A 24,109-nucleotide genomic window follows, 5' to 3' on the forward strand; every position below is an offset into this window, starting at 1 on the left:
CTGCAGCTGATTGGCACTGCATTTGGATAGGAGCTGAAAAGATTAAGCTTGTGTAGTTCAAATAAGTCGTTTATCCTGCAGCTTAATGTAGCATGGAGATAAGGCTGAATGCATTACAAGCAGTGAAATAGAGGCGAGAAGAAAAGTCAGCCCTTGAAATGTGCAGTCTTCAAAAAAGGTTTTACTTAGCTGAAATAAACTTGATGGCATATACAGTAAACCCTCGTTGTAACGGGCCACAGCGGGGGAATGGTTTCCGTTATTGCCGAGCGTCTGCTGTAACCAAGTACCGTATTGTCATTGTATGTAGTTGAAATAAAGAGCTGCAGATGATAGTCAATGCACAAAAAGACGCAAAGTGCTCGAGTAATTCAGCAGGCCAGGCAGCAGCTGTGGAGAACATGGATAGGTGGTCAGGGCCCTTCTTCAGACTGATTCTGTCTGCGAGTTCCTCCTCCCCTCTCACCAGTGAGCCCTTCTACCTGTCGGCTATCACCTTGACCACTCCCCACTTCCAAGGCGGAGTGTGTTGGCGCCTCCGGGGGAGAAGGAGGAGGCGGGGAGAGGCCAAGCGGACAAAGCGATGCGAGGAGCTGAAAACTCAGCATAATGCAGCTGATCTGCAGCAGGAAGCCCACCTTTGCCAGCCATCGCACCAGCCGGTTGAAGCGGCTGATTTGGCGGCTCATGTTGTAGCCCCCGGGAACAGCACTTTCTTCAGGCTGCGGGTACTGACAGGATGCACTTGGTCACCACGGGGCTCTCTCCCTTCCCACCAGCTGGCACTTCTTCCTATCGGCCACTGCTTTGTCTGCTCCCAAGCAGACCGCAGCCAACCTTCACGTGTTGCTCTGCCCACTTGGCCTCTCCACTGCCACCTCCCCCTCCTTCCCCCACAGTCACAGGCAGCTGCTAAGGTGGAGTATGTCAGGGACGGGAGGGGAGGAGGGGATGGGGGGAGTGGATAGAACGGTGAGAGATGGCGACGGTGGAGAGGGGAGTGGACAAAGTGACGGCCGACAGGTGGATGTAGCAGCTGCTGAGATGGGAGGGTGCCCCAAGGTGACAGAAGCCTGAAGAAAGCAATGTCTCCAGGGGCTACAATGTGAGCCGCAACAACAGCTGTGGCAACCGGACAGTGCAGTGAGTGAAGAGGGTCTTACTGGTGCACCCCACTCGTCTCACTGGTGCACATTGGCAGGTCTTGTCAACTATAACCAAAATTCATGATAAAGGGGTCCATTAGAACAAGGAAAGGAAACAAAGGAAATACGTTTTATGGTTGAACTAGATACATAGAACAGAGAGAGCATCACAGGAACATCTTCAGTCCACAATGTCTTTGCCCAACATGATGCTAAGACCAACTCTTTTCTCACTGCACATAATCTATATCCCACCATTCAGTGGATATCCATGTGCCTATCAAGTCGCTTCAACACCATTCTCTTCTCTGTCCCCACCATCACCCTGGCAATGCGGTCGGTCCAGGCACTCGCCACCCTTGGGTAAAAAAAATCCAAGTCTGTTCATCCTCTCCCTGGAGTGAATACCCTGTAATCCAGGCATCAGTCAAGCAAACCTCTGCACCCGTTTCAAAGCCACCTTCCTGTATTGGCGTCACCTGAATGGCTGCAATACTCCAAATGTGGCCTGACCAAAGACCTATAAATGCAACATGACTTCCTGGCTCTTTGTTATACTAGTGCTTGCACCAATTGATGTTTAGCATTTGGAACAGTTCTATATTCCTTTATGGTTGTAAAGTAAGAATTAAATTATAGCTATTTAAAGATGCAGAGGAAGACTTTATTATAACAAACAGATTTATTTTTTGCTTTTGGTAATCTTAATTCCTTTACTCTTGGTGAGAGATTTTGTGCGTTCACCCTATGTGTTCCGCTCATGATTTTGTGCACTTCTTAGTCCTAGCCTGCTTAACCTTTCCCTATGCCTCAGGTCATCGAGTCTCTCCGTCATCCTTGTAAATATTCTCTGCACTCTTTTCATCTTAATGACATCTTGGCCATAGCAGGGTGACTAAAACGGAACAAAATACTTCAAATGTGGATTCACCAACATAACTATAACATAACATTCCAACTCTGAAGAAGGGTCTCGACCCATTCCTTCTCTCCAGAGATGCTGCCTGTCCCACTGAGTTACTCCAGCATTTTGTATTTATCCGGTTTAAACCAGCATCTGCAGTTCCTTCCTACATATTACAACTTCTATATTCAGTACGCTGACAGGTGAAGACCAATGTACCAAAAGCCTTCTTTACCACCCTATCAAGCTGTGATGCCATTTTTAGAAAACTATGTACCTGTACTCCTAGATCGCTGTGCTCAATAACACTCCTCAGGGCCCTTCCATTCACTGTGAAGGTCCTGCCCTGGTTTGACTTCCCAACATGCAAGATCTTGCACTTGTCTGCATTAAACCTCATTAGCCTCTCCTCAGCCCACTTGCCCAACTGATCAAGATCCTGCGTAATTTCTGTTAACCATCTCCACTGTCATTTGCAAACTTTAGAAAACATTTACTATACCAAAGGGATCAGATGTGCAGGACCAGAATAATCAATCCTAATTTGATGGTTAGAAAGAAACTATAGTCTCAAATGGTATTACAATCTCAGTCACAGAGGCCGACGTCAGAAAATCCTTCCGATGAGTGAACTCTCAAAGCGTCTGGATCTGATGGCATACCTGGGCGTGTTTTTAAAACCTGTGCAGATCAACTAGCTGGAGTTTATGCAAACACCTTCAACATCTCATTACTGAGGTCCTGCTTTAAAAGGGCATCAATAATACGGTGCCCAAGATGAGTAAGGTGACCTGTCTCAATGACTATCGACCGGTAACACTTACATCCGTGGTGATGAAGTGCTTTCAGAGGATGGTTTAAATGCATATCAACTCCTTCCTCACCCACTCCATCCCCACCCCCTCCACCCCCTCTCCTCACCCACCCCTCACCCTCTCCACCCCCCTCCTCCTCCCCCCATCCTCCCTCCTCCCCCCCCCTCCCATGATGCTCTCGTCACCCCCTCCCATCCTCCCCCTCCCCCTCCCCCTCATTGGTCACTGCAATCACTCGGCGAGCCCCCCCCCCCCCCCCCCCCCGGGTTTGTTAACTTTTTTATTTTTAACGGCTTTTTTTAAATGTCTAATCTATGAAGTAAGCGGGGTTTTATCTTTTTTTTAAAAATGGAAATTGTTCTCCCCACTCACACACCCCATCCTCTCTACAACAGCAGAGGCGCGGACCCGTTGGCGATTCCCGGCTCGGGCCCATCGGTGGCGTGCACTGGTTTGCGGATGGGGAGCGGCCCCCGGGTCCTGGCTGATGCTGTTAGTCGTGAGCTGCGGGGAATGGCATTGCGCTGCAGCATGAGGGGAGGGGAAGGCAGACGCAAGGCATGCTGGGACGGGCGCCGGTCCTCCCGCTGGTCCTTGGGGGGGGTGTCGGGGGAAGGAGAGCGCTATTCTTAAAAACATGCAAGTCCTATTGCGACGTCACACGCTGAATACGGGGGGGGGGGGGGGGGAGAGCGTGAGCTCATCTCTCACAGTCGCACGGGTGCCATCGTGACGTCACACGCTGAAGACCTTCAATAAATTGTGGCGCTATGGTGTACCATTTTGGCTGTGCGAACCACTAAAGTTAAGGTGGACACTAACACACAAACAAACACAGGATTTTAGTAATATATAGATTATGTTTACATATCTGTTGTGCTGTAACAAGTAAGAAATTTGTTGTTCCGTTTCAGGATATATGACAATCAAACACTCTTGACCTTTAATATAATGTAACTCCTTCTGCCTATCCACAAAACACTCCTGATATTTCGTTTGTCAGCAACACTACACTACTCTTCACTTCACTACCTGCACTCATAAACTGTCTGCATCTTTACGATACCTTTGAGACCTTCAAGTTCTGTTTTTATGTCTTTCCAATTTGGTCATTATTTTGCTTGGAATTAATTTATTGGAACTTAAATAAACATTTATTTCTCTAAGAGTAGAAAATACCTACTTTTCCTCATTTGTTATTTTTTAACTTGTGAGTAATCCATGCTGCAATTCACTGTGCCTTCTCCAAAATATCTTTTTTTGAAAAGGAGAGAATAAAACTACTCTAAATTATCATCTTTTATTTTAATGATTTTATTTTAATCATAATGTCTTATCTTCTCAATATTCTCGTTTGCTGCAACTTTAAGCAAAGTGGGGCAGAGTTATTTTTGTGACCTTTCCATAAGCACGTCAAATCTCACTGCTGTACCTTGCAATTTGCTTCTGACCCAATGTACACCAACTGCACGGCAGATAAAGCCTGACCTTGTACAATATTTCCTCACTGATTGTTCCATTTCTTAGTCCAATGATCAAGCTCACCATGATCTTTCTGAATATGGCCTGAAAGATGTAATTAGTATTTTTTAATTATCTTGTTATGGATGGCACTGTGGGATTTGAGATTAAGGCATATATTTCCAACTGCAGTATTTCATTTCAACATGAGAGCTGTTCCCAATGTTGGATATCAAATACCAATCTAAGCTTTCATTTTTATGGATTTTAAAACTAGAATTAGAGAGAAGTATTTAAAGTGAATAATTTTTTTTGCAGTGGAATCACTGACAAATTCCATGTAACTTTGTAGGCATTGCAGAAAGTAGTATTAACTGAATGTACTCTTAGCATTTTCATCAGAACATCAGTGTTACATTAAATGTTGTTTTAGATGATACTGGCATGTTATACATTTACTTGCAATGTCAGCGATCTGTTGATCTCAGGACAGATGTTTTGACAAATTGTTTTTGTTTTTTTGGGATATGAGGCTAAGATTGATAAAGTTGAAAAGTATTTATATTGGGTAATGCATGAACCAATGCTTATATCTGGAAGACCCACAAATTAGGTAATTTGCCGGGGGAGCTTTTATGCTGGAAATATTTATTAATACAAATCAGAATTTAATGGAGACATGTCAATTCTTAGCTTCTGCCTGTTTAGTTTAAATCGCAGGCAATGAAAAATGCACAGAGAAATAATGCATGCTTTTAGCATCCACATGACAATGCAAGGAATAATTACCAAGCTATAATACCCAATGTAAATATTCTCACTGAGTTTTATTAGCCTCAGGAAAAGCTACAAGTTAATAATTGGTGTTTTATTTGGACTCGACAATACCTAAATATTTATTTTAAAGATGTTTCCCCGAGGGCTTTCTTACAACCTACAGATTGTGGCATTGTGTGGTTCAGTGTGGTCCCCATAAAACAGCGAGCACATTGCATACAACTACACACAGCCAGCAATGTCTTTATTCTGTCCGGATATCTGAAGAATGTACTTTATAAGTCAGCACACCCTTCCTCCAATTGATGTTAGCTACAATTAATCAAAGACCTTTTGTTTAAATGGCTCGTGTAATTGTGAAAAAACAAAGACTTTGGTAAAATACTGTGTTAAATAGCATGACTTTGCTAGAAATATAAAATAAGCTGGTGGGAAGTTATATTGTACATAGCTCAGTGCTGAATTTGGCAGAATTAAAGATATTTGGTTAAAAATTCATTGAGCTGATTCTGTCACAGTGGCAGCTGTGGCAAAGTCAAAATATTCATTTTTTCCATTTTCAAAGACAAAATAAATGAAATCTTATATATTTTAATGATTTCATGTGCAGAAAGAATTATACAAATAATGAACTAGTGTTGGTAAATTCAGCTGTAATTACTACCTTATTACCATGATGAATTATGATATTGAATTTCAAAATGACAATAGACAATAGACAATAGACAATAGACAATAGGTGCAGGAGTAGGCCATTCAGCCCTTCGAGCCAGCACCGCCATTCAATGCGATCATGGCTGATCACTCTCAATCAGTACCCCGTTCCTGCCTTCTCCCCATACCCCCTCACTCCGCTATCCTTAAGAGCTCTATCCAGCTCTCTCTTGAAAGCATCCAACGAACTGGCCTCCACTGCCTTCTGAGGCAGAGAATTCCACACCTTCACCACTCTCTGACTGAAAAAGTTCTTCCTCATCTCCGTTCTAAATGGCCTACCCCTTATTCTTAAACTGTGGCCCCTTGTTCTGGACTCCCCCAACATTGGGAACATGTTTCCTGCCTCTAATGTGTCCAATCCCCTAATTATCTTATATGTTTCAATAAGATCCCCCCTCATCCTTCTAAATTCCAGTGTATACAAGCCCAATCGCTCCAGCCTTTCAACATACGACAGTCCCGCCATTCCGGGAATTAACCTAGTGAACCTACGCTGCACGCCCTCCATAGCAAGAATATCCTTCCTGAAATTTGGAGACCAAAACTGCACACAGTACTCCAGGTGCGGTCTCACCAGGGCCCGGTACAACTGTAGAAGGACCTCTTTGGTATAGCTGGAATCATAGCTGTGAAGTATAGATATTATTAAGAAAATAAGCTCTGTATAAATATATATTGACCGCTCACAGTTATTACTTTTTCCGATTGTTGACTGAATCTTTCTTTAGTATTCCATTTCATTCTTATTCCACATTCAGAGCTTTCCAGCAGATTAGAGTACAGACCAACCTAAGTGGATTCCCCAGTGAACTTTTTTTTCAATAACAAAGCAAAAGGTCTACAACTTGAGTTTTAAAGTGCTTTCAGTTTAATCAGTCACAGTTATTGTTGGCATTAAGTTGGAAAACTGACACCCATTTTCATCTTTGGTACTCATCACTGGTCACTGTTTAGTGATGTCCAAAGTAATTTAACTCTTGTATTTTAGTTTCATTGCATCAACAAGGAACAGGAAGGCAGATTATTATCTGAGCGGTGTCAAGTTAGGAAAAGGGGAAGTACAAAGAGATCTGGGTGTCCTTGTTCATCAGTCACTGAAAGTAAGCATGCAGTACAGCAGGCAGCTAATGGCATGTTGGCATTTATGACAAGAGGAGTTAGTATAGAAGCAAAGAGATCTTTCTGCAGTTGTACAGTGATACCACACCTGGAGTACTATGTGCAGTTTTGGTCTCCAAATTTGAGGAAGGACATTCTTGCTATTGAGGCCGTGCAGCGTAGGTTCACTAGGTTAATTCCCGGGATGACGGCACTGTCGTATGTTGAAAGACTGGAGCGACTCGGCTTGTATACACAGGAATTTAGAATGATGAGAGGGGATCTTATTGAAACATATAAGATTATTAAGTGATTGGGCACGCTAGAGGCAGGAAACATGTTCCCGATGTTGGGGGAGTCCCGAACCAGGGGCCACAGTTTAAGAATAAGGGGTAGGCTATTTAGAACGGAGATGAGGAAAAACTTGTTCACTCTGAGAGTTGTAAATCTGTGGAATTCTCTGCCTCAGAAGGCAGTGGAGGCCAATTCTCTGGATGCTTTCAAGGGAGAGTTAGATAGAGCTCTTAAAGATAGCGGAGTCAGGGGATATGGGGAGAGGGCAGGAACGGGGTACTGATTGTGAATGATCAGCCATAATCATATAGGATGGCGGTGCTGGCTCGAAAGGCCGAATGACCAACTCCTGCACCTCGTGTCTATTGTCTATTATCTATTAACAACATTGGGCTGATAGTTTTCAGTAACATCTGATCCTGCTGAAGGATTTTGGAGTCCTCATTCTACCCAAGTTGTCAGTCGTGACAACATTCTTACCCTGTTCTACTTTTAGCCAGAAAATATTTTCCACATAAATGGTGCTTTTGATGCCTAAGAACTTCCCAAATGCTTTACATTGGTGAAGCAATTTTAGTTATTTAATCACTAAAGATAGAATTACAGCAAGCTTCTACAAATGGCATGATACAATCAGACGATCTGTTTTAATGATTTTGCGGGGAAAATGTCCCCGGTGTGGGACGAATAAAGGAATATATTATTATTATTAAAATGTTCTGCAGGACGCTTGAGAAAAATTCTTCTCTTTCAAAATAATGCCGAGGGTAGACACAAGGTGCTGGGGTAACTCAGCGGGTCAGGCAGCATGTCTGGAAAACATGGATAGGTGATGTGTGGGTCAGGACCCTCCTTCAGAAGAAATGCCCCGACCCAAAACGTTGCCTGATGTGATATGGTTAGTGAATTTAAAGACGGCAATTGAATTCTCATGATGTACTCCTGTGCTGATAGTTATCAAGGAGGAGGTGTTGTTGCCAAATCATGTTGTGATCTGTTGATGAGGAGGTTGAGCTTGCATAGGGACATGCATAGAGACGCACAGAGATCCAGTTCCCAAGAAGGGTCTCGACCCGAAACGCACCCATTCCTTCTCTCCAGAGATGCTGCCTGTCCCACTAAGTTACTCCAGCTATTTGTGTCTATCTTCACCCTGAATTGATAACAGTTTGGAGGGGATGATGGTGTTAAATGCTAAGCTGTAGTTGATAAACAACAGCCTGATGTATGTGTTGTTATTGTCCAAATGGTCCAGTGCAAAGAGGAGAGCCAGAGATGTCACATCCCCTGGTGATCTATTGTGGTAGACAATAGACAATAGGTGCAGGAGGAGACCATTCGGCCCTTCGAGCCAGCACCGCCATTCAATGTGATCATGGCTGATCATTCTCAATCAGTACCCCATTCCTGCCTTCTCCCCATACCCCCTGACTCCGCTATCCTTAAGAGCTCTATCCAGCTCTCTCTTGAATGCATTCAGAGAATTGTCCTCCACTGCCTTCTGAGACAGAGAATTCCACAGATTCACAACTCTCTGACTGAAATTTTTTTCCTCATCTCAGTTCTAAATGGCCTACCCCTTATTCTTAAACTGTGGACCCTTGTTCTGGACTCCCCCAACATTGGGAACATGTTTCCTACCTCTAACGTGTCCAACCCCTTAATAATCTTATACGTTTCTATAAGATCTCCTCTCATCCTTCTTGATAAGGTGGGAGTTGATATTTGTCATAACCGACCTCTCAAAGCACTCCATCGACATGGACAATCGTACCACCGGTCGGTAGTCATTGAGGCATGATACCTTACTCTCCTTCACAAACCAATATTATCGATGCCCTTTTAAAGCAGGTGGGAATCTCAGACCTTTGTAATGCGAGGTTGAAGGTGTCTGCAAAATTTCCAGCCAGTTGGTCTGTGCAGGTTTTAAGAATGTGTCCAGGTATACCATCAGGGCCAGATGGTTTCTGAGCATTCACCCTCAAGTATCTTCTGATATTTGCCTCGGTGACTGGGAGTGCAATGCCATGGAGAGCGATGGGGGCCAGAGAAGGCACATTAGCAGTCTCCCTCTCGCAGCGTGTATAGAACACCTTGAGCTCACCCGGGAGTGATGTTTCACTGTCACTTGAGATATCATGGATATTTATAAAACCATTATATATTTTGTAATATTTTAGCTTGCTTTTTATTTTGTTTGATTGAAAAGTATGAGGTCGTGAGAAATAGTTCACGGGTTGTCCACTTGTACAATCTCAAAGAAATTGGTGGTGGTCAGTGCCATCTTCTACGCTATCATGTGCTGGGGTAGCAGGGTGAAGGCCACAGACGCCATCAGAATCAACAAGCTCATCAGGAAGGCTGGCTCCATCCTGGAAGTGGAGTTGGATTCACTGGAGGGGAGGATGCTCCTCAAACTGCAGAACATCTTGGACAGTACATCTCACCCCCTCCATGACACACTGGTCAACGTGAGGAGCACCTTCAGCAACAGACTGGTTCCACCAAGATGCAGCACAGAACGCCACAGGAGATCCTCTTTCCCTGTGGCTATCAATAGACAATAGACAATAGACAATAGGTGCAGGAGTAGGCCATTCAGCCCTTCGAGCCAGCACCGCCATTCAATGCGATCATGGCTGATCACTATCAATCAGTACCCCGTTCCTGCCTTCTCCCCATACCCCCTCACTCCGCTATCCTTAAGAGCTCTATCCAGCTCTCTCTTGAAAGCATCCAACGAACTGGCCTCCACTGCCTTCTGAGGCAGAGAATTCCACACCTTCACCACCCTCTGACTGAAAAAGTTCTTCCTCATCTCCGTTCTAAATGGCCTACCCCTTATTCTCAAACTGTGGCCCCTTGTTCTGGACTCCCCCAACATTGGGAACATGTTATCTGCCTCTAATGTGTCCAATCCCCTAATTATCTTATATGTTTCAAACTGTACAACTCCTCCCCCTTCTGTGGTGGGATAGATTGACTCCCCTCCCCCCCCCCCCCCCCCCCCCCCCCCCCCCCCCACTCCCCTCCCCAATTTTTGCACATTCCGAATTCTGGCCTTTCCACTCGTCACTTTAAGTTCATGTACCTTGTTGTGTTTTATAACTTGGCAGACCAATTTCCCTTCTGGGATAAATAAAGTTCTATCGGATAATATCGTAAATTTAATGACAACTCGGCCTGTGCTGAAGGGTCTCGACCAGTAGTAAGCATGCAGGTACAGCAAGCAGTGAAGAAAGCTCATGGCATGTTGGCCTTCATTGCGAGAGGATTTGAGTTTAGGAGCAAGGAGGTCCTCCTGCAGTTGTACATGGCCCTGGTGAGACCGTACCTGGAGTATTGTGCGCAGTTTTGGTCTCCTAAATTGAGGAAGGACGTTCTTGCTATTGAGGGAGTGCAGTATAGGTTCACTAGGTTAATTCCCAGGATGACGGGACTGACATATGATGAGAGAATGCGTCGTCTAGGCTTGTATTCACTGGAATTTAGAAGGATGAGAGCGGATCTTATAAAAACTTATAAAATTCTTCAAGGATTGGACAGGCTAGATGCAGGAAAATGTTCCTGATGTTTGGGGAGTTGAAGAATAAGGGATCGGCCATTTAGGACTGAGGTGAGGAAAAACTTTTTCACCCAGAGAGTTGTAAATCTGTGGACATCTCTGCCACAGAAGGCAGTGGAGGTCAATTCACTGGATGTTTTCAAGAGAGTTAGATTTAGCTCTTCGGGCTAAAGGAATCAAGGGATATAGGGAAAAAGCTGATTTTGGATGATCAGCCATGATCGTATTGAATGGCTCAAAGGGCCGAATGGCCTACTTCTGAATGAATGAATGAATGAATGAATGAATGAATGAATGAATGAATAAGTTTATTGGCCAAGTATGTGCATATACAAGGAATGTGCCTTGGTGCTCCGCTCACAAATGGCAATACAAACATACAGTTAACAATTATGAATAAAGCATTAACACATCAAAACAATAAGGATACACCATTACGGTCTAAACATGTGGGTTAAAATAAACCAGAGCAAAAAAGAGACTACAGACTTTGGTTATTGAGTAGAACTATCACTCGTGGAAAAAAAGCTGTTTTTATGTCTGGCTGTGGCTGCTTTGACAGTCTGGAGTCGCCTTTCAGAGGGAAGTGCTTCGATGAGTTTGTGGCCAGGGTAAGAGGGGTCAGAGATGATCTTGCCCGCTCGCTTCCTGGCCCTTGCAGTGTACAGTTTGTCAATGGGGGAAGGTTGCAGCCAACAACCTTCTCAGCTGTGCGAATGATGCGTTGCAGCCTCCGGATGTCGTGCTTGGCGGCTGAGCCAAACCAGACCATGATGGAGAAGGTGAGGATGGACTCAATGATAACAGTATAGAATTGGACCATCATTGCCTGTGGCAGATTGTGTTTCCTCAGTTGCCGCAGGAAGTACATCCTCTGTTGGGCCTTTTTGACTGTGTAGTCGATGGTGCCCCCCCCCATTTAAGGTCCCTGGAGATGATGGTTCCAAGGAATTTAAATGACTCCACAGATGTGACTGTGGTGTTGTTGATGGTGAGTGGGGGGACGGGAGGGGGATCTCTTCGAAAGTCTACAATTAGTTCCACTGTCTTGAGAGCATTGAGCTCCAGGTTGTTGCGATGGCACCAGGATGCCAGCTGTGTCACTTCCCATCTGTAGGCAGATTCCTCCCCATCCTGGATCAGTCCAATCAGGGTAGTGTCATCTGCAAACTTGAGGAGCTTGACAGAGGAGTATGTGGAGGTGCAGTCGTTGGTGTAGAGAGAGTAAAGGAGAGGGGAGAGTACGCAGCCTTGCGGTGCTCCTGTGCTGAGGGTCTGCGGGTCCGAGATGTGCTTTCCCAGCCTCACATGCTGCTTCTTGTCCGTCAGGAAGTTGATGATCCACTGACAGAGGGGTCCTATTTCTCTATGTTCTATGTTTCTATGTTTCTATGAACAGAATAGTCACATATTCCTTTTCTCCAGAAATGCTGCCTGACCCGCTGAGTAACTCCAGCCTTTCGTGTCTGTGCTGTCACTGTCACTGACAGTCCAGAACAAAATATACAAGATTGTCTTCTCATGTCATCATGTGTGCCAGGGCATTTCATTAGCAGCCACACTGATACTCGATTATTCAGTGTATGGTGATAGCCGCACAAAACCCCGCATGGCTAAATCGCGACCCTTCGCTGAGTTTGTGAGACATGATTAAATGAAGATGGACTGGGCTAAAACAATTTGTAAGGGAATATAGATAGCTGCAGTGGAATGCAGAATATTAAACCTGGGGAGCAAGGGATATGTCTGGTAAAGGAAAACTTCAAATATGATAGATAAAGCTAACATTTTCTCATAGCACCTACAAAAAAATCTTAAAATATGTGTTTTTATAAAATCAGCTCCTTTTGTCCATTGTAAATTCTAAGTACAAAGACTTTTATGTTCTTTATTAGCATTATATAGACTTCTGTGGTCATTAGTTTGGGGAAAAATGGGCAGTACAACAAAGTAAATTCATGTTTTCAGCTTCCATACTGAGTTAGCAATCCATGCTAAACAAAGGTTAGTTTCTTCCCCACAGATAAATTGGTGAAATTTTAAAAAAAACTAATTCCTTCCTGCTTTGGATTAGCTTTCTTAAAAGGCCTAGATGCAATTTGTTTGCACATTTGAGAATGGCAACTTAAGAGTGGCCGGCTTGGTCATATTCTTGATTGGAAAGTTGTGGCTCATATTCCAATCCAGAGGAGTGAGCATTATTTTAAAAAAATCTCTCGACAGGATCTTTCACAGATACAGCACTAATTGCTGATCTTTGAACTGTATGCAAAAAAGAATTTCATAGGTACAGTTTGTAAGACTTCGGTTATGTCACATTTGGTCACATATGTCGGAGGTTGAGGAGAGACTTGATAGAGGTGTGCAAAATTATGTATAGCGAGGCATAGATAGGGTGGACAGACAGAATCTTTTTCCCCAAGGTGGAAATATCTAACATTAGAGGGCATAGCTGTAAGGTCCGAGGGGGAAAGTTTTTCATGGAGATGTACGGGACACGTTTTTTGTTGTGGGGGTCTGGAACACACTGTCAGGGATGGTGGTGGAGTCGCCCATGTCTACCTATTACCTGCTATACTTTGTCCTGCTTCTCCTCTCTCCTCGCTTTCTTTCCCAAGGAAAGTGCAAGGAATGAATAGAGGGATATGGATCATGTACAGACAGATTTGACCTGTTTAGCTTGACATTGTGGGCCAAAGTTTCTATTCTATGTTTTGTGACTAAAGAGAAGGACAGAAAATATAAGCAGCAGAAACTTAATGCAGAATAAATAAAAATTGTTTATGTAAAAGCACACAACATTTGTAATCAGATAAGTTTACAATATGAATGGTAACATCCTTGGCAGAAAGATGAGGTAACTTTGTTCATCAAGAATTATGGGAAAACTGGCAGGAACTTTGGATAAATAAAAAGGAAGAGGATAATTAAGGCAAGTGTGGGACTTGGGAAATTAATGACAGGAAACGACTATGAATTAATGACAGAAAGCAAGTAAATGGTAGATAGGTTAGACACAAAATGCTGGAGTAACTCAGCGGGACTGGTTAAATCAATACTTCGCATGTGTCTTCACAGTGAAGGGCACTGCATATATTCCAAAGACATTTGATAGTTAAAAATAGCATGAGAGAAATTATAATAATCCATATCACAAAGGACAAGGCTTTGGAAATGGCCAGAAGACTAAAAGCAGGAAGGACCTGCAGGTCTGCACCCGGCTATTTGAAAGGAAGCACCTGCAGAGGGAATGGAGCCACAGATGGAAGTGTTTCAAAAATCAACAAGCTCAAGGAGGGTCCGAGAAGGGAGGAGGACAAGTAGATCATGAAGGCCCTGTTAGCTTACCAGCTGATTCTGGTGACGACAATCCAGGAAGAATGGCAAGTCACACAAAGAATCTAAGGCAACCAAATCAAGTCAATGCGGTTTTTGATGAAATGTAAACCAAGCTCAACAAATTCATTACATACTTTGAGGAAGTAACAAGCAGAGTAGATTGATGAGAACTTGTAGATTTAGTTATTTGAATTTCCAGAAGGAATATGACAAAGTGCCATACAAAATGTTGATGCACAAAATAAGATCTCATGGTATTGGAGAAGTGTGTTAGAAAGGATTGAAGATTTATTTACACATAGAAGACGGAGTCCTAATAAAGGGGTCTTTTCCAGGCTGGGTGTGTGCAACTAGTGGACTACTCCTCGGATCGATTCTTGACCCACAACTATTTACCATTCTTGCTAACAATACTATTCATTTTAAGGACTGAGAGGAGGGGGCAAGAGGGCCAGGTATCCAAGTTTGCCTGTGTTATCTAAATGCAAATTACAAAGGAATCTGTGTGTTCTAGTGCACCAACTGAATAACATTATCAGATGCACAGCAAGGGGTTAACAAGGTAACTGGCATACTGACCTTTCTTGTAAGAGGGTTGGAGTTGAGAAATGGAGAAGTACTGTTACAATAGTAGGAAAACATATGAGAAACTGTGTGCATTTTTGGTCTTCCTTTTTAGTAAGAATATAGTAATATTGGAGGCAGTCCAAAAGAGATTCCCAAGGCTATTTCTTAGGATGAGGGGGCTGTTCCATTACATGTCCTAAATAAATGATGTCATTATTCTCTGGAGTTTAGAAAAATAAGGAGTGATCTTAGAGCACACGAGACCCAATGGGGACATGACAAGATAAATGTCTAGATATTTCCACTGGTGGGAGAATCTTGAACGAGAAGAAATAGTTAAAAGGTCAGGGCGCTGTTAGTTAAAACTTCTGGGGAGGTGCTTCTTCTCACAGAGGATGGTGAATCTGGATACTCTCCCTGGGAGATTTGCAGAAGTTAGATGTTTGGAGGTCTTTAAAAAGTTTGTAGATAATTTTTTCAAAGACCAGGTTATAGATGGTTGAAGAGCACTGGCACAAAAGGAGAGGAGACGTGGGACAGTTTAATCACATCATATTAAAGGGTGGGCAAGCCTGAGGGGCTAGGCCTGCAAGGTATATTTTCTGGAAGGTTTGGGCATGGCAACTAAAGAAGACCAAAATGAGATGAAGGTATACTCTAGGGAGAGTTGGCATTTTCAATAACAATGGATAATCCCCACTCATTTTCTCTGACCATCTTTCATCTGGTATTTTAAAAGTGATATTGTTCAAAAAAATCAAAAATATCTGGTTATTGGATGAGCACAAGCAAATCACTTAAACGTGAGATTGCGTACCTCAATATTAAGAGCATATACAGTGTACTTTCCTTTAAATAGGACCATACAGCTTAAGGCATCTGATAGCATTTTGCCAAAACTATACTGCAGCTCTTTCAGCATATGTTAAATTTGATTTGCATTAAAAATTCTCAGCTGGGACATTTATAAAGCATATTGTGCTGCTTAATATTTAGTGTCCTCTTTAATAAACAAATGGAGAGTATCAACAATCATCAGCGTTTAAAATGTTGCTTAATGTATGTATTGGCTTATATAAAAATGAGAGAATTAGGGTAGGGAATGCACAAGAACAGGCCTTTCTGTTAAAATACTCTTGTCTGATCATCTGTGACTATAAATATATTTATATTAGACTATAAAGTGTGCAGGCAGGCACAGTCTGAAGAAAGGTTCTGACCCAAAACGTCACCTATTCCTATTCTCCAGAGATGCTGCTTGACCCGCTGAGTTTTTGATTCCACCTTCTGTATAAACCAGCATCTACAATTCCTTCCTACATATAAAGTGTCCAGGTTTTGCATAGAGAAACGAAGCATGCAGGTCACAGTGCACTGAATAGATGGGCAATTTGTAATCCTACATATGAGGATGACTGTCATGGTGGTGGTAGAGGCTAGCTGTTGCACATATTCAGGTTGAAATGCATTAAGTTTGGATAAATTATTTTGTTGGTGCAGTATTAAATATTTCACAGTACCAGAAAATTAATTGGTTATTTTGACAATTTATTTTGAAATAATGTCTGAATGGACTAATTATCCCAAACAACAGCAAGTGGAGTAGTGAGTCCACATATTTCTGATTCTTAAATTGAAGTAAATAGGACTGTCACAATTCTAACCTCTGGAATTCAGCTTTCTGCAACCTTCGACTAAGATCCTTCAAAACCCAAGTGTTAGTGTTAAGTGTTAGTGTTGGTGAGTAAGGACCACTCGAGAGCCCTGATGTAAATGTATATTTCAAAACCCACCCCTTCAGGACGCACAAAATATCTTCTGCCTCAGAGGGACATTCCTCCAAATATAAAACTCTGTAATTGAGATATTTTCCACTCTCAAGTGTTGCTAGTCTAGCATATACTCAGAGCAAGGTTGCTTGCTGAACCCAAATTTACCCGCAGCTCTTTCTGCTCACAGATTGGTTCTTAATTGGCATCAGAAAAGTCAGAATTTCAATTTGAGAAGTAATAATACAATTCAGGAGCCAAAGCAGGGAGCTCAGAAAAGCCCTTACCAGCAAAAGATATAGATTTCTTAAAACATGAATATTCAGCAGCAAAAGTTAATTTAGATGATTGCTGTGCTGAAAACAAGTGTTTTGGAATTTAATGGCTGAGTACATAATCTTGAAGAATTTTTTTTCCCCACCGCATTGCTGATAACAAGCACAACAAGAACAGCCGTTTATTGAAGTGTGCCTCGATGTGCTGTAGCTGCAAGAGATTGCACATTGGCTCTCCAGTTCTCCTCCACAGACACTGTATCACTGTGCGGAGGTGCTGCACAGTGATGTCAGAAGTTCCCACCAGGGAGAGAGCAAAAAACTGAAGGGGGAATTGTTCAACATTCAGCCTGTGTGTTTCATAATATCTAAATTCAGCAGAATATTGGGTCAAGGTCATTCACTTTCATGGCTCAAGATGTTCCATGAAAGCAAATTTTAAAAACACATGGGAGAAAATTCCTTTGAGCATCAAGAAGAAATGGCATGGTGGGAGCTTGGGAATAATTCACTTCTGTTGCTGCAAAGTTTGGAGTGAATGGGGAACAAAGAAAATAAAAATGTGTTTTATAGAGATATTATTGCCTTTGAATTCGTAGATCGTGTTCAAGTCTGTAAGTACACAACTAAAGCCATTAAATGCAATAATAATATGTAACACTGTCCAAGGAAATAATCTTCAAATGATATGTTAAACCTACAAGCTGTCTACCCTTGAAGCTTGATGCTGACGTCCCATGGTACTTTGAAATAAAGAATGCAATTTCTGCCCACCATGGTGGTCAACATTTACATTTTAGCCACCGTTGATAAAGAGGATTAACTGGTCTTTAATTGCGTTCTATGTATGGAACCTTGTTGGACTGAAGTCGGTCATTTTCATCCATCACAAGCATTCACAGATGTAAGGCATTAGCTCAAAAGCACTGTAAAAATTCTGAGTTATCGAAAGGAGTTATATGAAATAAGTTCTGAATGCAGTCATTTATATTTTTTGCTGAGGAGCAGATGTACTGTCTCTGGAATCTTTACCGAGATTCAACTTTCCATTATTGAGATTGGTTTGCCTGGTAGCGAGCAGGTTGATGAATAACAAGGAGTAAGATATATAACAATCATATATACCACCATTTGTATCTTGGCTTTTTGAATGCCTTTTTGTATTAGAAGTTCATACATTATACATTAATACGTTATAGGAGCAGAATTAAGCCATTTGGCCCTTCAAGTCTACTCCACCATTCAATCATGGCTGATCTATCTTTCCTTCTCAATCCCATTCTCCTGCCTTCACCCTATAAACCTCTGATACTCGTAATCAAAAATCTGTCAATCTCCACCATAAAAATATCAATTGACTTGCCCCCCACAGCCTTCTGTGGCAATGAATTCCACAGATTCACCACCCTCTATGACAAACAAAATTCCTCCTCATCTCCTTTCTAAAGGTACGTCCTTTTATTCTAGTGGAAACATCTTTACCATCAGTGATGTATACATTTTGCACTATGGTTGTAACCTTATCCTTTTCATAAATATTCATGCCTTATTTTTTAGCAGCCAGGTGTTGAACCAATGTGTGTAGACAGTTATCTCTCAAGTGGGAAAAAAAGTGTTCCAGATTTGATTTTGGGACCTTAGAGCAAGCGATATTCTTTGTATACCAATGGGAGTTCATCTTTAGTTTATTTCCTGATTCATTTTTCACATACAGTCTACCCTTGTTATTACGGACCTCCTTATAACAGATGTTGGTCCCAGTGGACAGAGTAGCCCCACAGTAAATAGGGTGCAAGTCACACTGTGTGTGAAAGCAGGTAGATATGTAGCATGAAATTGAGCAAAAAAGTTGCTTATTCTTCCTAGTTTGCTACCATTTTGTTTTTTACTCACCAAAGTGGCAACTCAACATTGTTTCACAGGTGAAATGTGTAGGATGGAACTGCAGATGCTGGTTTAAACCGAAGATAGACACAAAAAGCTGGAGTAACTCAGCGGAACAGGCAGCATCTCTGCAGAGAAGGAATGGGTGACATTTCGGGTCGAGACCCTTCTTCTGTCCCGCTGAGTTACTCCAGCTTTTTGTGTCTATCTATTGTTTCACAGGCTGTCTGCACCTTGCACCCATTCTTTGTGTGTTGGCATAGGTGGTAAATGTGGGCAGGAATGCAGCCCTGAATCTGCTGTGGTCTTCAGATTGAGGGAATTTTGATTTTTTTAATAAACATTCCAGGGAATTATGGCAACTTACAGGACCAATGAAACCATTCTAAGTGACTGCATGAATAATGAATTGAAACTAGATCAGTTAAGAGTGGATCACAACTTGCCCAATAACACAGAGCAAATCTAAATATAATATAACAATCTATTATAGGTCAAGCCATAATGTTTTAAAATAGCATTGTACGTCATTAAATGAAATATTGTATTTGGGAACATTTATTAAGCTAGATTTATCAATATTCTGTTGGCAGATTCTCCAATTGAAAGGACTGGCCGGAGACGCAGCATGCCTGGCACTGCCCTGGAGGAGAACCCTCCCACAGAGTTACCCACGCCTACGCCCTTTCGAGTGACGGTAAGTGCATTTATTAACAAGATTAAAAGTCTTTCAGTTTGTGCTGGTGGTAGTTCATTTAATTTGCTCCATCTGCCATACGCCATTTTACCTCCTAAACTGCCAGCCTGCTTGTATCTGCTGTCAATGTCGTTTGGGACAATGAAGGCAGATACTATCATGTCCCCAGACAGCTGGCAAGTTAAGGTAGCAGCAGGTGGCAGTGAAGGAGTAGGTTAGTAAACAGTCAGTATCAAGGAAGCAGATCTCATCTAAAACAGCAAGATTCTGAAAAGGCTTGACAGGCTAAATGTAGGAGGATGTTTTTGCTGGCAGAAGAGTCTAGGGCCATGGGTCATAAAATAATTGGTAGGCCGTTAGGACTGAGTTGAGGAGAACGTTCATTACAGTGTGTGGAAGACATTTGGAGTTCTCTACCGTGGATGTCTGTGAAGGCTCAGGTCTTATTCATTCAACACAAATTGATTGATTTCTGGACAATAAGGGAATTGGGGGCTTTGGGTATTGTACTGGAAAATATCCGTGGGAGGAGAACAGACCTGACCTCAAGGAATGGCGCAGCAGGTTCAAATAGCTGGATGCTCCTACTTCTGTTCTCATGAGGCCTCTATATTTCTATCGGTATCTCATAAATTCCACAAAGAAAGTTAAAGTTAAAAATAAAGTTAAAGTAGTGCTCTGTCATCTGAAAACTTGAAACAAAAAGCTGACATCATACGTTCTTCTAATGCACCTTAAGATATCTTCCTCACGGTATGAATATTAATGAAGGCAGAGCAGCAGTTGTTATATGTACAGATCTTAATGGTAAGGCATTTGGCAAGGTCCTGCAAGGAAGGTTAGTACCAAAGGTGAAGGTACATGCGATCCAAGGTGGAACGAGGTGGCTAATTGAATCTAAAATTGGCTCGGTAATAGGAGGCTGAGAACAGTGGTGGAAGGATATCTTTCTGATTAGAAATCCGTGACCAGTGATGTACTGCAGCAACTGTGACCTTTGGAGACACAAGGAACTGCAGATGCTGGTTTACAAAATAAGACGAAGTGTTGGAGTAACTCAGCAAGTCAAGCTGCATCTCTGGAGAATATGGAAAGGTAACGTTTCAGATCGGGACCCTTCTTCAGACGTTTCAGATTCATGTTCTCCAGAGATGCTGGCTGACCTGGGTTACTCCAGTCATTGGGTCTTTTAGTTTAGAGATACAGCGCAGAAACAGGCCCTTTCGGCCCACTGGGTCTGCGTCGACCAGCGATCCCCACACATTAACACCATCCTACACCCACTAGGGACAATTTTTACATTTACCAAGCTAATTAACTTACAAATCTGCACGTCTTTGGGAGAAAACCGAAAATCTCGGAGAAAACCCACGCTGGTCACGGGGAGAACGTGCCAACTCCGTACAGACAGCACCCATAGTCGGGATCAAATCCAGATCTCTGGCGCTGCGTTCGCTGTAAGGCAGCAAGTTTACCGCTGCGCCACCGTGCCGTTTTGCAGTGACCTTTGTTGCTTCATATATAGCAGCAATTCTGATATTGACATGGGGGATATGATTAGTAAGTTTGTGGAGAACATGAAAGGCGGTAATGTTGTGGATAGCAAGGTAGGTTGTCTAAGCAGTCTATAGATCGGGTAGAAGGTTTTGTGAAGAGTTGAGAGATGGAGTGTAATCCCGCAAAGTGTGAGGTAGTGCATTTTGGGTCATGTAGGTGTAGGACAAATGTAATAAATGGTAGTTCACTAAAGATTATCAGTGAACAGAGGGACCCTGGAGTTCAAGTCCATAGTTTCTGAAAATAGCAACATTGATGAAAATGGCAAATGGCTTCAAAGGTCAGTGCACAGAATATAGAAATTGGGACATAAGTTATGTTGTAACTTTACAAAACACTGGTTAGACTGCATTTGGAATACTGTGTGTAGTTCTGATCACCACTTTATAGGAAGGATATAGTTGTGCTGGGAAGAATGCACAAGAGATGCGCCAGGATCGAAGAGCTTTAGTTACAGGGGGAGATTGGAGAGGCTGGGCTTGGTTACCCTCAAAGGACGCTGAGGGTTGACCTGATAAAAGTTAATAAAATTATAAGAGCCTTAAATAGGTAGGTGGACAAAATATATTTTTTCATGTTTGGTCATTTTATTTGGCAGTTTTGCTGAATACTTCAAATTAGTTTGCAAGAGTGGTTCTGAACCTCCGGTATCCTGTCATGTTACTTCTCTCTCACACTCCCATTGTGACCTCTGACACTTCCACCAAGCGAGAAGTAAGCCCAAGCAGCACCTTCTGTTGACTGGCCACATTGGTTCAAAGGTAGCAATACTGAATTCAACAATTTCAGGTTTAGGTTTATTATTGTCACATGTACTGAGATACTGTGAAAAGCTTCTTTTTGCATGCTATCCAAACAGATCAGAGATACCATACAATCAGTTCAAACTCAAGTACAATAGATAGAGCAAAGGGGAAGATACAGAGTGCAGAATTCTCAGCATTGTCGTGCATCAGTTCTATGGATGGTCCAATGGCCACAGTGCTGAGATGTGGGCTACATCTGGCCAGCTAAGTGAGTGTGAACTGGGAACTGGCAGGGGCTGTTTGCATTGACAGTCGGATCACATGTCCTGATTCGTTACTTCTTCCTGGAGATCTTAAGAACTGATATCCCTAGTCTCCCGTGTTTAGCTTTACACCTCTTCCAGTGAGCAACAATAAGTTTATTACCTTAGCAAAATCTCCAGGTTGGTCAGGCTCTGCAGTAAATCAAGGGCAGCAACTTCAATCACCTCCAACTGGTGACGACAAGAGGCCGTTTGTCAACACCTTGAGTCGGTATTACCAATCTCCAGCTAAGGCCCATACTCACTGTACTAGTCAGAGTGCAGCTCAGAGTTGAATGGAAACCTCACTCACCCCAGCCCCAGCCACCACAGGTAGACTCGACAGAGCCAAAGAGGACTCTTTGCCACGAGTGTGCTGGACCGTAGGGATTACACCAAGCAACTCCAGTGGACCTCTCTTTTAAACTGTGGGGATTACGTAGCTGAGAATGTTTGGAGTGGAGGATCAAGAGTACTCAACAAATGAGTGCTCAACAGGCTATAACTTTACAGGTTGATGGTCTTTGGGCTGCTCAAACATAAAGGAGGAAGGCTGATTATCTTCCATATGTTAGGGTACTGTTTGATTCACCTCTATCTCAATGCTGAGTGACCATACCACATCCCCTAGCCCCCACAGGCACCGAGAAATGAACAAATCTATCTATGATCAAATGGTCATCAGTTTTCTCCCTCCATTGATGTTAATGACATGTTGGGTATTTTTAGCATTTTCTTTCATTTCAGAAATCCAGCAACGATAGGCATGATTCCAACATTATTTTTCTTTCTCCTTCCGCTATTTTACATCCCCATTCACATCAGCTATGATTACCAGGTTTCTCACTATCATCACTTTTTCTTTCATCATTTTATCTGCTTCCATTACCACCCATCCATTCCCTGCATATCCATCCACTTGTCTAAATGCCTCTTAAATGCCACTCGTAACTGCTTCCATTACCACCCAAGTAATTTGCGTTCCAGGCACCCACCACTATTACAAAAGAAAACTTGCCTTGCAGATCTCTTTTAAATTTTCCCCCTCATACCTTCTAGCCCTCCAGTATTTGACATGCCCACCTTGGGATAAAGATTCTGTCTACCCTATCTCTGAATTTCATGATTTTATAAACTTCTATCTCCCCTCATTTGGTCTCACTTGGTCTCCAGCCTATCATACACATACCTCTCGCCTTGCCTCTCGCCCCACCTCTCAGCAACTTAAAGCATGTTTGAATTCTCATCTTTCCAAGTTCTGAAGAATGGCCGTCAAATACTGACTGTCTCTCCACAGATGCTGCTTGGCCTACAAAATATTTTCCATATTTTTTTTTAAAATTCAGTTTTAATTTTGCAATTAACATGTTTTTATCCCTTCCCAAAACATTTTGTTTAAAAGACAAAATTAGAAAAACGGAAATTACGTTGCATTTTAAACTAATTCTGCAAGCAGTTTTCATTTTAAAACAAATTTCACATCTTTCAGCTTCACAAAATTAGGTCTAATTTGAAATAAATAAAAGTCAACTATAAATACCATGATAAGTGTGTTGTGGTTACATTATGGTAATTTAATTCCAATGTAAAGATAAATCAATGGAGTGTTTTATATTTTGTCAGAATCAGAAGTAAAAGTCCATTAAAATTCAATTAAACAATAATGTTGTAATTAAAAGAATCATCATCAAAGCTATCAGCAAATAGGGAATCCTGACTTTCTTATTTTGTCCAGGCTTTATTGAGTTTGCGGGGTCTCTTTTAAAAAAGGACTACAGTTTATTTCAATGCCGAGAACAAATAACTGAAACTATGTCAGTGGAGACTCATCTTTGTTTACACCATGCTTTGCTACAGAATGAGCTTTACTTCTGCCATCCTCAGCATTCTCTGCACAATACATCGATGCATAACTGTTAGAAGCAAAATGTTAACTTTCCCAAATGCTTTACTTGATGACCTTGCTGCCTATCATTCCTGTTGGGATTAATCTCATCAGAATTTTTACCCATTTTTCTTTTGCTCTTCACTAATGCTTTTTGCACTTCATTTCATCCAGTCAATAAGGTTCCTTCCACTTTTATTGTAGGTGACTGCACTAATATCATTTCTTTGAATCTTGGCTTGGAGGTAATAATGCCATTCAACCTTCTAACTCTGAAACCACCATCAGAGGGATCTTGGGTCTACTGTGGAC

General features: G+C 42.2%; 1 protein-coding gene across 3 annotated transcripts in view; it reads left to right on the plus strand.

Moving 5' to 3' along the window:
* LOC144608514 (disabled homolog 2-interacting protein-like) overlaps positions 1-24,109 on the plus strand; it is a 588,412-nt gene that overhangs the window by 266,206 nt on the left and 298,097 nt on the right. For all 3 annotated transcript variants that reach the window (XM_078426375.1, XM_078426376.1, XM_078426377.1), the window contains one exon: positions 19,204-19,307. In XM_078426375.1, the coding sequence (XP_078282501.1) occupies positions 19,204-19,307 (104 nt within the window). The remainder of the gene's footprint in view (positions 1-19,203; positions 19,308-24,109) is intronic.

This window comes from Rhinoraja longicauda, chromosome 31 (genome assembly GCF_053455715.1).
Source record: "Rhinoraja longicauda isolate Sanriku21f chromosome 31, sRhiLon1.1, whole genome shotgun sequence".
Lineage (NCBI taxonomy): Eukaryota > Metazoa > Chordata > Chondrichthyes > Rajiformes > Arhynchobatidae > Rhinoraja > Rhinoraja longicauda.